Raw genomic sequence first — 14,692 nt, forward strand, 5'->3', positions numbered from 1 at the left:
GGGTGGAATTGTTTCCAGATGTGGCTATAGCCTGACCAGGCTGTGCAGTCCCATGGCACGTGATGCCAGGGAAGCCACTCCATTGCTGCCCTGGGATATGGAATGTTACATCCTAAGGGGCACCTTAAAACCTTTGAGGTGTATGATCAGCTGCTCTTCTGTTGTGGTCCCGCGTGTGTCCCATTTTGCAATCACCACAGCCTCTGCTCATCCCCTTCTCATATTCGCAGCCTCTCTAGGGGACGTTTTTTGCCTGAATTTTATCACCTCTTGGTGTGAAACAAGACCAGCCTGTGCAAGAGCTCTGGAGCTGGTTGTGTGACAGATCCGGGGCCCCCGGTCCCCACTGGCACCGTCCCGGCTGTGCCCACGGGGCAGTCGGCGCGGGCTGTTCCCGGCGGGGCTGTGCGGGGGCCAGGCCGGACGGGGATAGTCCGTGACACCCGCGCCCGGGGTGCTGCTGTGCCCGGGGGTGGCCGGGGCTGGCGGCGGGGCGGGTGCGGGGCAGTGGGCGGTGCGGAGCGGGGGCCGGGGCGGAGGGCGGTGCGGGTGCGGGGCCGGGCAGGGCGCGCGGCGGGGGATGGCGGCGGAGCTGCAGGAGCTGCGGGCGCTGGTGGAGCGGGCGGGCGGGCGGCAGGAGGTCCTGCTGGTGGCCGAGGTGGCGGAGGGCGCTCCGGCGGCGCCGGCGCTGGCCGCCTTCGCCCGCGACCTGCTGGGCGACGAGGCGGCGGCCGCGCCGTGCCCGGGGCCGGGGTGCGGGTCTCGGCGGCGGGCGTGCGGCGGGCGGCGGGCGCTGGCGGCGCGGCTGCTGCTGGTGCTGTGCGGGGCCGTGCGGGGCCGCGCGGCGCGGGCGCGCCTGCGGGAGGTGGTGCGGGACGTGCGCGGCCGCCTGCCCGCCGCGCCGCCGCCCGCCGTGGTGGGGGTGCTGCTACCCGGCGCCGACGGAGAGGACGCGGCGCTGCTGGACGCGGTGCTGCGGCGGCGCTTCCCGGCGCCCGGCACGGTGCAGGCGGCCCGGTACAGCCCCGGCAGCCCCGGGCAGTGCCGCGCCGCCGCCTGCCGCGCCCTGCGCGCCGCCCTGCAGCACCCGGCAGGTACCGCGCTGGGGGGACACCGGCCGGGCAGCGGGGGGGCCGCGCCGACCCTTTCTCCTCCCCTCAGCCCGCGGCCGGGGCGTTTTACAGTGGGATTTGCTCCGTTTTCCTGTGGGATCTTCCCCTTCTCGGTGGGATCTACATCATCTTAATGTGATCTGTTCTCTCCTGATGAGATCTCTCACGCAGTGGGATATCGCTTTTCTCATCGGGATCTGACCGTTCCTGATGGGGTCTTCCCAGATCTGGCTTTCTCCAATGAGACGTCTTTCATACTAGTGAGATCTGAGCCTTCCCAATGGGATTTGCTTCTTTCGGGGGAGGTTCCCAGTCCCAGCAGCTGGGGTGGACAAACTCCCCAGCAGTTTGGGAAGCACTAGAGCCGCTCATGGATAACAGGGATGTGGCAGCTGACAGCTGTGACACTGTAGCCATCCATGACATGGTATCCTTCTGTGCTTGTTCCATGTGTGTTCGTGAGGGATGCAGGACTGGGCTGTGGCCCGTGCTGTAAGGTGCAGGCAGGACCTGACCTTCCTGCAGGAGGAAGATGCTTGTGCTGATTTTACATAACGAATAAGTAAGGACGTGAAGTCACTATTCGGGTGTAAAACCATACGTGAGGGTGGCAGGATGAAAACTGGGTGTCAGCCAGGCCTGAGGAACAGCACTTGTCCTGGGCCAAAAGGCAAGGCAGGTTTGTGTGGCACTGCAGGGTGATGGGCAGCTGGGCAGGCTCTGCTGTCACAGCCACCACACAAAACACTTTAATCTTTGGTACTGCTTGTCTTGGGCTGTTTCCCTTTCTTCCTCCCTTCTTACATTTTTCCCCACTTTTCCCTTGTGCCCCAGTATTTCTGGGGGCATGGGTGTTCTGCTGCATTCTGACAGATCCTGGCACTTGCCTTCAGCACCACATTGGCAGGGTCCTCTGGGATCCCTGGGACACAGGGAATAGTTGGCTGCAGTTCATGTGCTTCTTGCCATCAGCTTAACCCAGAATCTGAATCTGAACACTGAGGAGCTTTGAGATGGCTGGGACCCATTGCAAGGGGACAGGACTGTCTCCTGCCAACTGTGTCACTGAGGCAGGCACAACCTCCTTTCCAACTTCTCTCTTTTTGCATGCTTTTGTCTTCCTCACATTGTTCCTGCTGCAGAAATTTCTGGTGTGCTCCCAGACACCAGCGAGTCCTCCAGTTCTGGCTGCAGCAACCTGGTGGGACATCAGCTGCAGAAGCAGAAAAGTACCCCTGGCATACATGACCTTTTTGTGCCTCTACATGTTGCTGGTGCTTGGCTTGGTACATGTATATTTGTGGCTTGCTGTGGAGAACGAGGAGCAGGAGGAGCTGGATCGGGTGTTGCTGCCGTTTTGTGTGTGCTTTATAATTGTGGTGGGTAGGACAACTCAGCTTTAATTCAGCTCTGATGCTCTGCCTGGTGCTCTGAGTCATGTAAGTGTCCCAGGACCTGCAAGTATAATGAGGGCACTCCTGAGCTCTAGGGTAGCGACAGCTTCTTTCTATGCTGCTGTGAGCCCTGCCTTCCAAAATCTCCACGTGGACAGAGGGTTCCCAAGCATAGCCAGGCTTCCAAAGAGCCACACCAGACACTGGAGTTTTTAGTTTGTTGACTGGCAGGAAGGATTGCCACTGTGAACCCTTTAGTGTTGCAATGGTATGATAAGCTGAAGGACACTGAATTGGTTATCATGTGTTATCTGATTAAGAGGTGAAAGGCTGGGTGATATTTCAATGGAGATGCTGAACTGCTGCTGTTGAAGACCTTAAAAATTACACTGCTGTAGTATTTTACAAGCTGCTGTAGTGTTTTACTATAATAGCTTGAAAATCCGTAGTAACTTTGTTGTCTTCCAGAATAAATACTATACACTGACCACAGGCTCTGTAATTTGTTGCAGTTTTCCGTGTACTGCAAGCCTGTGTGTCCAGGGAATTGCTTAATAAAGCAGGAAACAGTAAATAGGTTGGTGTTGCAGAAGCTGTGTGATAATACAAAAGAAAAACTTCCTTCTTAGGAATTCCTTAACCATGTCAGTTCCCAGCCTTGCCACGTGTGCCGGCTGAGCTCCTGCCAGGTTTCTTGCTTGCTCTGGGCTGCTGCATCCAGAATGGTTTTGGCAGGGAGGTAGCAAAGTAGAAACTGACACCAGGGACAAATTTCCAGGGTAGTAGAGAGGTTCCAAAAAGAAATAAGGATTGCCAGGAGGTGCTCTGTGCTTTCCACGGGTGGGCTCTGTGGTGTGGACCTGGTTTTGCTGTGAGGAATTGGGCTTGTGGAAGGGAGATGGGGGAGCAGAAGGGCTGACCCACTTCCAGTCTGAACTCACCTCCTCTGGTTTATTCAGAAGAGGGGAAAGACAGGGAGAGGTGGAGGCTCCCATCCTTCCTGCGGTGCATTTCTTGGAACCAGAGGAGCTGGAGAAAAGACCACGAAGCAAAAGCTGCAAACAAGGTTCATGAAGGTATGCCCAGCTCCCTGTGTTGTACTCTGCTGTGACCGACAGAGGTTCCTCACCAACTCCCAGGTGCCCAAACCCCTTGCTGGTGGCCTCCTTCGGCTCTTTCCAGCTCTGCAGTTGACCTCTCTTCCCTGGCTGTTTGCCCCAAACCTGAAGATAACAAGCACACATCTGTCTGCTGTGTTGCTGTCTTCGTTTTCTGACCTTTCACTTGCCCAAACAAAACCATGCTGGGTCTGGTGCCAAACACCCCCCTGGGAGCACTGCTGAACACAGCTGCCTTTTGCTGGAGTTTCTGGTGACAGAACTACTGTCTGTCTAAACAATTACCTGGTAGCATCACCCCGATGTTATGTGATGTTTTCTGCAAACAGAGCTGGAAGGAGTGTTCCCAAACCACTTGCCTTTGGGGCTGGCAGAGAGAAGGGAGTGGGCAATCAGCCTTGAACTCCCTGATTCTAAAGGAAATTGTCCAGGTAACAAGCAGCATAGTGTTCAGTCTTTGTGCGTGGTTGGCACTTCTGCTTGCCTTTCCCAGCAGTGATTTTATTGTTGTAGAAGTGCCTCATGCAGGAGGCTACAAAGTGCGTGGTGTGGAGACCCGAATTGTTCTATGAAGCACAAAGAGGAGGGAAAGCTTCTTCACTGTAAAAATAGAATAGAATATTGTATTTTCAGTTGAAAGGGATGTACAATGACCATCTAGTCCAACAGCCTGACCCCTCCAGGAGTGACCAAACATTAAAGAATATTATTAAAGAGTATTGTCCAAATGCCTCTTAAACACGTAAAATGCTTAAACAGCACAGGAGTCGGAGAAAACAAATGCTTAATTTATGCAGCTTTGAGGCAAGTCCTCCAGGGTCAGAAAAGTGCCTGATCTTGCTGTCAGTGCCAGGCAGGTAATGCCTTGTGGCCATGCAACTTGTTCTGAGATTGCTGAGACTTCAGGAGGGCAAGAGCTGGGTCCTGTGCTCCTTTGCTCTGTTTGCTGAAGCAACGTTGAGTTTGTAAAACAGTCAAAATCAGTTATGAAAAAAATCAGCTCTGAAAAAAACCAGCTGTGCTTAGGCTGTGAGTAGATATTAATTGCTTCATACCATGCTCTCTTTTCGTCTTGAGTTGTATTTTGCATGGGGAAGGGTTTTCCATTCAGATCTCCCTTGACCTCTCTCTGCTCTTTGCAGATGACCTGCAGGACCCTGAGGAAGAAGTGGCTCTGACCAGCCTGTCCCCCAATGGAAACTGCAAAGAAGCTGCTGGAGGCACAGGCACCTAGAGCTGCTGGGCACCCAGCACAGTCCACGTCCCAGATCTGCCCAGATCTGGTGGATTTGGAGCAGTGAGAGGAGGAGGTGGTACATGCCCACTCACCCTCTCCTCCAAGGACCCACCACTCCAGGGAGAAGCTGCTTGGCTGAACTCATCAATCAGGGTGTTCTGTGGCTGCCCAAGCCTCTGGGGTCTGTGCCAGAGCCATCCCCTGCTGGGCCCTGGGGGGCCTGGAGCTGCTGCTGGACACTGGGCTTCTGAGAAGCCCTTTGGGGATGTGTCCCATATCCTGAGCAAGATGACGTTGGGACTTGGAGCGTGAAATGCGGCTGCCTGTTTGAAGAATGAGGAGCATTTCCAATTCTGAGCAAAGTTCCCTGCTGAGGTTGCCAGGGCTGGCCTCCCTGGCAAACTGATTCTGCTGCCTTGTTTTCCTGCTTTATTGCTGCTTTGAAGTTCCCAGCCTCTTTGTGATCAGGAAAAAAACCCCAGCAAGTAACACAGTGGTGTGCAGACTGCAGTGGGACTAAACGTGAAGTCTTGGATCTACCAGCTCCTGAAAAGGCTTGAGTGTTAACTGTGTAACGTGAAGAATGCAGTGACAGCCCACTGTGGGCAGCAGGAATAGCGTAAAAGAAACTGATAGGAATGGCAGCTGGAGCAGAGTGTGGTTTGGGAGTGGATTCCTCCCTCTGGCTTGTGCTGGTGCTCACAGACTGGCTGAGGGACTGCCTGGGTGGGGGTGGCAGGAGGGCAGGACGGTGTGGCCGATGTTCGGTGGGGCTGGGGGAGAGGCCCATCTTACCTGGCACGTCTGCACAGCCACGTGGTGGCAGGTCTTGGGGCTGACCTGCAGCACAGCAGTTTGTGGCTGCTTCATAAATAAATATAAAAATATAAAAATTATCTATTTAAGTAGTTCCAAAGGGCTGCCTGTGGCCTGTGGGGCGACACAACCCATTACAAATCCTTGGTTTATGAGGACTATTACTCTAATGCTAATAATACCTTTTCCACTCTTATTTTATGCAACATAAAACATGCCTTGTTTTATTTTTAGCACAAACTGCAGAGTGTTGTTTGAGGCTGGCTGTGCTTTCTGAATTTCATCCACTTCACACTGTCATTGGGGGAATCCTCATTTTCTTACATCAATTGGCCTTTGCTGCCAGGAATTCACCAACGCAGAGGTGGCCCAAGAGCACAGACTTGCAGTTAAACTTACCTTGGTGCTGAAAATACAATGGATTTATTTACTGGTAACTTTTAGATAAATCATGCAAGTTTATCCTTGCAGGGAGAGCTGCAAAAGTGGATGAACTTTCTGGGCTTTAGGAGGTGTGATTTGCAATACTTTTGACCAAAAGTATTGTTTTCCTTTGACTGAGGAATAAAAGTTACTTGAATCCTTTTTTCTTTTTTTTTCTCTTTTCTTTTTTTACTGTCTGGACACAAGGAGGTGTAAGAAGATAGTTTTATATGTTTGATTGATTTAATAAGGGCATTGTCACGTGCTTGTTGTGAAAAATAAAGACATTTAATTTCTGAACTGGAATGTGCTTGTTTGTTTTTTGTTTGCCATGATGTTATCCTTGAAGTAGCATTATCCATGGCTTAACTCCTATTTATCTTGGTTTGAATAAAAGGGATATGGGGAAGGAATAGAAGTGCCTGCAGAGTAGGCTGTGCAGATCAGCAAAACTGGTCTGTGAGCAGCCCGGGTGGGGCAGTGGGGCAGGCTGGAGAACTCCCAGCTGAGAGCAGAGCTGCCCCTCCTGCTCTCTTGGGTAGGGCTCTGGTGACCTTCATTAAAAACTTCCATTAAGAACTTTCACTGACTGATGCCATCAAGAAAGCCAAGCCCTCCAGAAGGCAGCACTTCTGCTGCTGAGCTGGATTTTGCCTTTTGCAAAGCCACCAGCCTGCACGTCCCATCTGTACTGGAACCAAATCAGGAGCCAGAATATCTCTGCTTTCCCACACCTGGGACACCTTCAGGTCGTATCTCTGCAGATCTGTAACTGCCCTGTGCTGCCAGGTGATGGAGGGGGGAAAGGATTTGGCTGGGGCCAAATCAGACACACCTGTACCTGTGTTTCCCTTTTTAAGAGAGAGACAAGGTTGGGTGGGAATGTATGTGAGAGGCATTGGGGCCTGCAGAGGCGGCCGGCAAGAGCTGGTGAATCCATGGGGTAAATCTCTGATCCCTGCACTGCCCTGGAAGACGCTGTGCCCACAGAGACGCCTCCCAATTGTGGGCAGCCTGCAATACCGGGGGAAGCTGCCGTTTGTCTGGGCGGTTTGTGCGGGCTCGGCGGGCCCCGTGTGGGCTCCGCTCGCTCCGTGAGGGGCAGCGGCCGGCGCGAGGCCCCCGCGGCAGGGCTGTCCCGCTCTCGCCTGCCGGTTTCCTCGCCGTCTCGCGCAGGCGATCACCACGGACACCTTTCCCGGGAGCAGAGCGGAGCCGCCGGAAAGGGGCCTTGGCGGCACTTCCGGGCCGGGCGGCGGTGGCGGCAGCGCGACTGGGTCGGACCGAACCGGACCGACCCTCGGACCCCCCGGACCCCCCTGTACCTCCCGCCCCGCGAGGGACAGCCCGGCCGCACCATGATCACCTCGGCCGGTGAGGCGGCGGCGCGCGGCGGCGCTGCCCGGCGGGGTTTCGCTGAGTCAGGGCCGTGACTGGGCACTGCGGCGGGGCCGCCCGTCCCGGCACTGCCCCGGCCCCGGAGCCGCCCCGCGGCCCGACCGGCCCTGGGAGCGCAGCGCCCTGTCCGTGTCTTGGTGGTGCCTCCCGACGGCTCCGGTGCCCGGTCGGTCCCGGTCGGCGGGAGGGGCCGGGCCCGGTTGGGCGAGCACCGGGCAGGACGAGCAGCACCGCGGGGCTGGCGGGGCCCCGGGAGGGGCAGCAGGGACTGAGAGGGGCAAGAGGAAGGACTTTGGGGGAGTTCAGAAATGCAAATGCCTCGCGGAGGAAATGTCAGGCCGGGATGGGGAGGCGCGCGGGGAGGTGGATGTTGCACTGAGAGCTGGAGAGGGTGAGAAAATATGGGAGTGTTTCCAAAAATACTCAGGGCAGAAATTAACGTCTGTGTGGCTGTGGCTTTGCGAGAGGAACAGCGCAGAGGAAAACAGTCCCCAGGTGCCGTTCTCTGATTAAACGCTTTGCTTCGTTTAACTCTTACCTTACGTGATGGGAAGTGGGAACTGATTTCCGAGAGGTTTTAAAAAGGTTAAAATGGCGTGTTGGAGCGAGGGGTGTAGGCGGAATGTAGGAGTGAGAGTGCTTCCTCCTGACAGATCAGGTGAATGCAGGAGCTTATTTAAAATAAGCTAAAAAAATTTGAAAAAATCAAAACCCCACAAAAGACACCGAAACAAATGTTTGGAGTCGAGTTGCAGAAAACAGCTGAAGGAGCTCTGGGCTGCTGAATTTGCCTTCCTTGCCCAGGAGCCCCATTGGTGCTCCCTCAGTTGCTGTTACTGATGGATGTGTATCTGACCTGGTTTAATAAAAGATCTCTGATAAGGGGGGAGGCTCTGTGACCTCATCAGGCACAGTGCACAACTGTGTTACTGACAGAAAACGTTTCATGTCATCAAACCTCCTTCTTTGAAGCTTCACTGAAGTTTGGTCTTGCTCCCCCTGTTCATATCTGAGACAGAGATCAGGTTATTCCCTTCCCTGCAGCTGCCCTGGGCTCTGCACCCTTCCCAGGCTTCCACAGGCCAGGCAGTTATGGGGCTCCAGCCTCCCCTCAGGGTCTGGTTGCCAGAATTCCCTGTTCTCCCTGCCCCTCTCTGCACAGCTGGGTTTGCTCCTGACTCCCAGGGTGGGCCCAGCACTGGACATGGCTCTGGCCAGGCCTGTGGTGCCAGGGAGGGGGAAGGGGCCTTGTGGATCTGCCAGGAGCTGCTCTCACTTACACATCTCTGTGAGGTTGGGTTCTCCTTCTCCCACTGCAGCCAAATGGTATTACTGATCATGTTTCATCTTAACCCTGTGCTATTCAGATTCTATATTTGCACATTTTTGTTTGGACTTGCACCTGCTCCTTTAAGGTTTGTCAAGACCTTTGGAAAGCCCAGAGCCACACGTGGCCCTCCAGCCTTTCCAGTGTCATGTCTTACTTAGATTCAAAAATGTCACCAAGCTGTACAAGAGATGAAAGATTTAAAGCAGTGAATTGAGTGGGACTTTGATCAGATCCTGTTCCAACCCCTCCTGTTGCATCCTTGCAGTCTGACAGTGGAACTGCCCAGAGCTGTTCTTCAGATGAGCTCCCCAAGGTCTGAACCTCTCAGTCATGTCAGTTAAATAACATTCCTGTACCTGTCTGTACAAATGTTCTGGGACAGCACCAGAAGTCTTGCTGAAGCTGTGAGGTGTGACATCTCTTTTCCATGGGTCCAGTTTCCTTGGCATGAAAAAAATCTTGGAGTTCTTGTCCAATAGGTTTTCCTCTAAGAAGGATCATCTTTTATAAACAATGTACCTTTTCAGTTGTAAAGTCTGAACTATTTTACATCATTTTTATGCAAACTTCAATCTGGTCTTTGAAATTTAATACTGAAGATTTAAAACTAATATTCCAGAGACAACCTTTTTTTCCTGTTCTGTTGGCTTTGAACTAAATAACAAGCTGACTTTTGATACAGAGAGTCCCAAACTGACTATGATCTTGCTTTGCAGCTGGAATTATCTCCCTTCTGGATGAAGAGGAGCCACAGCTCAAGGTAAGCACTTACATCTGAGAGCAAACAACAGCCAATGCATGTGTGGAGAGCTTAAAATCAAAAAGGAGTGGATCTAATTAATGGTTAGACAGCAACAGGTGGGCACCAAGTTGCATCTACCCTGAAAGCTGAAAGAAGGGGCTTAAATAACGTGATAACAGATGGCAAACTTCTGTGTTTTGAACGTGGATCAAACTAGAGCTTCAAATGTAAAAATCTCTGTTCATCCAAGCTCTCAGCTCTCTGGTGGTAACAGGGCTTTGTTACTTAAAATTTTTCCAGAGACTGCATTTAGACTGTGTAAAATTCAAGCTGAGGAACGTCTTGAGTTTTTAGCATAGTTTAAGCAATGTAGAACAAAATCATAAAGTTCACTTGGAAATTAAAATCAGAGTAGTATGAAAAAAACAGCAGCACAAACTTTTCAGTGTGCAGAGCATGTGAATCTTTAGGACACCAAGACCTGGGGGGGTGTTGTGCTGATGGTTCTCAGGTACCTGAACAGTTAAGGTGGCCCCTATTGGGAGGGGAAGATGCACCTTGTAATCCATTCAGTGTTTTTGTTGGATGCAGGCAGAGGTGGTGCTGGGTCTGACTGAGCCCTGCTTTTGCTGTGCACTGATTTGGGCTGTTCCAGCCTGGATACTGTTACCTGCTAAAGTCTGTGTCCATTGAATAAATGGAGTTGGCTGGCACAGACCACAGGCCAGTGCTGTGTGCTGCAAACTGTGAAAACTTGGTATTTCAAGGAATTTCACCTATCAGTCACTTTAGCCAGTCATTCATCTCAGAGAGGCCATGGGAGGGAATGTCTTACTTGTTAAGTAACAGCCCTTTATTTGCAAAGGACTTGCAAAAATTAGTGAGTGCTTGCAAAGATCTTTTAAACAGAATTTGCTGTTGAAATGGGTCAGTGTTTATGATATCCATCTTAGTACTTCATTTTTACTGGGGAAAGGTGATAAATGCATTTTTAATGTAATAACACTTTTTTTTGTAGGAGTTTGCCCTTCACAAGTTGAATGCTGTTGTCAATGACTTTTGGGCAGAAATCTCTGAATCGGTGGACAAAATGTAAGAGAAGACTCTTTAATACTTCAGGGTGTGCTGCTTTAAAAGAACATGAGATATGACGTGGTTGAGTTCTGGTGGTTTGACACTGGCTAGTACAGCATCTCAGCTGTAACAAAAAGAGCAACAAGGCTGAGGAAGGGGCTGGAGCACAAGTGCTGTGGGGAGAGGCTGAGGGAGCTGGGGGTGTTCAGCCTGGAGAAGAGAAGGCTCAGAGGTGACCTCAGCACTGTCCAGAACTCCCTGAAAGGAAGTTCTGGCCAGGTGGGGGTTGGTCTCTTCTCCCAGGCACTCAGCAATAGGACAAGGGGGCACGATGGGCTCAAGCTCTGCCAGGGGAAATTGAAGTTGGAGAGCAGAAAAAAATTCTTACAGAGAGAGTAATCAGGCACTGGAGTGGGCTGCCCAGAGAGGGGGTGGATTCCCCATCCCTGGAGGTTTTTAACCTGAGATTGGATGTGGCACTGAGTGCCATGATCTGGTAAAGGGACTGGAGTTGGACCAAGGGTTGGACTTGATGATCTTGGAGGTCTTTTCCAACCCAGTCAATTCCATGATTCTAACTCTGTATTTCCTGGAAAGCACCAGTGTGTGTGGATGTGGGGTTGGAGCTACAGTCCCAAAGGTGGAAGTTCAGTCAAGCCCCTCCTTGTGGCCTTAAAGAGACCTGAGCACACGGGGCTGACGCTGCTCTCTCTCCTCTCTGCAGTGAAGTGCTCTATGAGGACGAGGGATTCCGGAGCCGGCAGTTTGCTGCTCTCGTTGCTTCTAAGGTGTTTTACCACCTCGGAGCTTTTGAGGAGTCTCTGAACTATGCCCTGGGAGCAGGTGACCTCTTCAATGTCAATGACAACTCAGAGTATGTGGAGACCATCATTGGTAAGAAACTGTTGCTGCAAAAGAAAAGCTCTTCTATTGTCAAAGCTACTGTAGCTTTGAGATTTCTCTTAATTTAGCTGCTTTTCTCTCTAGTCCTCTAGCTGTCCTTGTGTCATTTAAACTGATGCTGCAGCTAATTTTATCCAATTTATTTGTACTTTCTTTCTCCTGCTTTCTGATTCTGTAATGGAACTGAATTAAGAGTTCTGCCACTTTTTTTCTTATTCTTAACCCTCACTCTGTAGCAAATTCCTGATAGAAAAATTACTTTGGTTGTTTATTGTCCTTTCTCTCATTTGGGTGCTAATGTCATTATCAATTTCAGCAGAACTTTGAAAATAATTGACCAGTAGGTGTAGCTGCACACCTGACTGAGGGAAACAATTGTTTTTATCCACCCTTAACAAGAGAGCAAGTCAGCTGTTGAATGCATGTATAATTTGAATGCCTGTTAAAAGTCTCATCTGCTGAGGTCACGTCCCTTGTGTGGGATTTGATGGGCCAGGGCTGGCTCTCAATCTCCCCACCTACTGCTTACAGTGGGGCCGGGATGTCTCCTGTTTCCTTGTTTAAGGTAACCATGACACTTGAACAAAGGTCAAATCCTCGGTTTCATTTGTAAAATACCTACTTGATTTCCTCACTAAAATCAGAGTTTGTTAGGAGCTGAGTATCTTCCACCACCACTTTCTGCACATGACTACACAGATCATTCTTGTGCCTGTCTTTCCCATATGCTGGATTTGCTGCTGGAATGTATAAAAAACTTCCCTCGTAAAAAAACTGCAAAACTCTGGGAAGTCGACTTTTCCCTTCTTATTTGTCCATTTTCTCTTCAGCAAAATGTATCGACCACTACACCAAGCAGTGTGTGGAGAACGCGGAGCTGCCGGAAGGGGAGAAGAAACCTGTGGATGAGAGACTGGAAGGGATAGTGAACAAGATGTTCCAGCGGTGCCTGGATGACCACAAGTACAAGCAGGCCATCGGCATCGCCCTGGAGACGCGCCGGCTGGACGTCTTCGAGAAAACCATCCTTGAGTCGGTACGTGCCAAGGCAGGATGTGCCTGTCCAGGCACGGATCTGGAAGGCAGGTGCAAGATCCATGTTGCTGTGGAACTTGCCCTGTTTTGTGTGAGCAGAATAAAAGGTAAAACTCAAGGGTGTTCAGTTCAGCGTGGTCATGGAAGGCAGAGCCACTTGGTGCTATCAAAGTGGAGAGAGACCTTTTGGAAATTCTTGAGCTACAAGTTGTTGGGAGAATATTCTCAGGAAGTTTGGTTGTATGCTCTCTTCGTAATGTATTCCCTGCCAGCTACTGGCGGAGATGTGACACTGGACTAGGTCTGGCATAATGTAAGAACAGCTGTTTTGTTTAGTTGTTCCTGCCATCTGCTGTAATTCACTGTGCGAAGTGATCCTTAGGGCTGGGTAAGTGATTTATTAATGGCAAGCAAAACAAAACTAATCCAGTAGTTGGGTGAGCTGCTCTAATTTTCAGTAAATGGCTGTGTGCAGTCTTGGCTTTCCCTGACTCCCAAGGTAGTACAGCCTGATTCAACATCTTTCACTGAGGTTTTAGGGTAAGTTGTGTTACTATTAGTGGCAGTAAGAGAAGCACACCTGTAGTCATTTGCAGCAGCTCAGCAGACTTGTTATTCTGCAGTATCTCAATCACATGCCAGACACATAGTGAAAATCCTTTTTTACCATTTTACAGTTTACAGCTTACCCATAAGTTTGGATGTCTTCCCTTTCCATATGTGAGAACAATAATCATAAGACATCCATCTTGCTTTCTGTTCTCTTTGTTGTCCTATGCATTTGCAAACTTGATTGCCCATTATAAATCCCTCATTTTGAATTACCTTTCTGGAGTCTAGAAACCAAATCTGTTTTAGGCTCAAGCAAGAAATAAGTGTGTTGAGGATCTTTTCTTGGTGCATGGTTTGTTTTGCTGGCATTTCATGTTAATGCAGTGGATTTCACTGCATTCAAAACTGAACGTTTGAACAAGAAGGGTGAATAAAGGGGATTAGGTATTAAACTTTTAAATTGACCCTTTGCATGTTCTAACTACTGAATTGGTCCTGAATGTCTTTCATGGTGTTTTTTCTTTAAACTGCAGTACACTTGCATATAAGCTTTTGTGAAAATGGGAAACTGAAGATTTATTTGCATGTGTGTTTACTCTGCTTTATGAAATAGAAATATTTTAGTTTCTAAATCCTACTTGTCAGTCCAAACACAGACTTGATATCCCTGAATTTTCTTTCAGAATGATGTTCCTGGGATGCTGGCCTACAGCTTGAAGCTCTGCATGTCTCTGATGCAGAATAAACAATTCCGTAATAAAGTCTTGAGAGTTCTAGTTAAAATCTACATGAATCTGGAGAAACCAGACTTCATCAACGTGTGCCAGGTAAACTTCTCAGAGCTGTGTTTAAAGATCATAAAAAGTAACTCTTCTGTAGGTGTATTTGACTTGGAATTTAACCTGTCTCTGCTTTTTGTTCAGTTAAATGAAATACCTTTTAGTCATGATGTGCTTCCAACATCTGTCAGAGTGACTCAAAAAAGACATGCAAATATTGAACATTAGGTTAATTTATAGTGAAAAAGTGTGTTTGAAAGCAGTCTGAGGACATAGACAACTCTGACAGAATATTGTAAGCCTATGTACAGAGTATCAGATGATAGGTTTGCAGCTTGGAATATTTTTCATTCCTCCCAAAACATTTCGAGTGTTTTTTTTGGTAAGCCATTGTCTGAAAGTGTTTAGACAACCAGTTAGGAAGTTACTCAGGTGTTCTCAGGCCTTTGCCAGTCTTGGTGTGCCACGTGCTTGTGTCTCAGTGCTATGCCTGTTTCATTTTCACTGAGACATGCCTACAAAATGACTGATACTTCTTCAATGTGATTATAGAAGTTCTGTGTTTAGTTGAGCATTGTCTGTTTTCAAAAACAAAAGTATTGTAGTATTTGGTCTTGTTTTTCAACTGACCTGTGAAAACTTTTCAAAGTTTTCTATTGTCTCCTATAAAAGAGAAGTTTTGTTTCTTTGAAGGGGTGTTCTGTGGAAGCAGCAAATGAGGGATTTGGAGTATGGCCTTGGGTAATGTTGCTTTTTCATTCTGAAATACCTAATGCCTC

General features: G+C 49.9%; 2 protein-coding genes across 2 annotated transcripts in view; both read left to right on the forward strand.

Annotated features, from left to right (window-relative positions):
• The first annotated feature begins 562 nt into the window (after positions 1-562).
• Positions 563-6,400, forward strand: C11H2orf72 (chromosome 11 C2orf72 homolog). Its single transcript, XM_071566156.1, has 3 exons — positions 563-1,094; positions 3,466-3,582; positions 4,767-6,400. Exons 1-3 carry the CDS (start codon positions 581-583, stop codon positions 4,856-4,858), a joined length of 723 nt encoding a protein of 240 aa, XP_071422257.1. The 5' UTR covers positions 563-580; the 3' UTR covers positions 4,859-6,400.
• Positions 6,401-7,316: 916 nt separating this feature from the next.
• The window catches only part of PSMD1 (proteasome 26S subunit, non-ATPase 1), a 70,196-nt gene continuing 62,820 nt past the window's right edge, over positions 7,317-14,692 (forward strand). The window contains exons 1-6 of the mRNA XM_071566275.1: positions 7,317-7,474; positions 9,545-9,588; positions 10,589-10,662; positions 11,369-11,538; positions 12,378-12,583; positions 13,818-13,961. Of these exons, the coding sequence (XP_071422376.1) occupies positions 7,459-7,474; positions 9,545-9,588; positions 10,589-10,662; positions 11,369-11,538; positions 12,378-12,583; positions 13,818-13,961 (654 nt within the window). The 5' untranslated portion in view covers positions 7,317-7,458. The remainder of the gene's footprint in view (positions 7,475-9,544; positions 9,589-10,588; positions 10,663-11,368; positions 11,539-12,377; positions 12,584-13,817; positions 13,962-14,692) is intronic.

The sequence above is a fragment of the Pithys albifrons genome, chromosome 11 (assembly GCF_047495875.1).
Source record: "Pithys albifrons albifrons isolate INPA30051 chromosome 11, PitAlb_v1, whole genome shotgun sequence".
Lineage (NCBI taxonomy): Eukaryota > Metazoa > Chordata > Aves > Passeriformes > Thamnophilidae > Pithys > Pithys albifrons.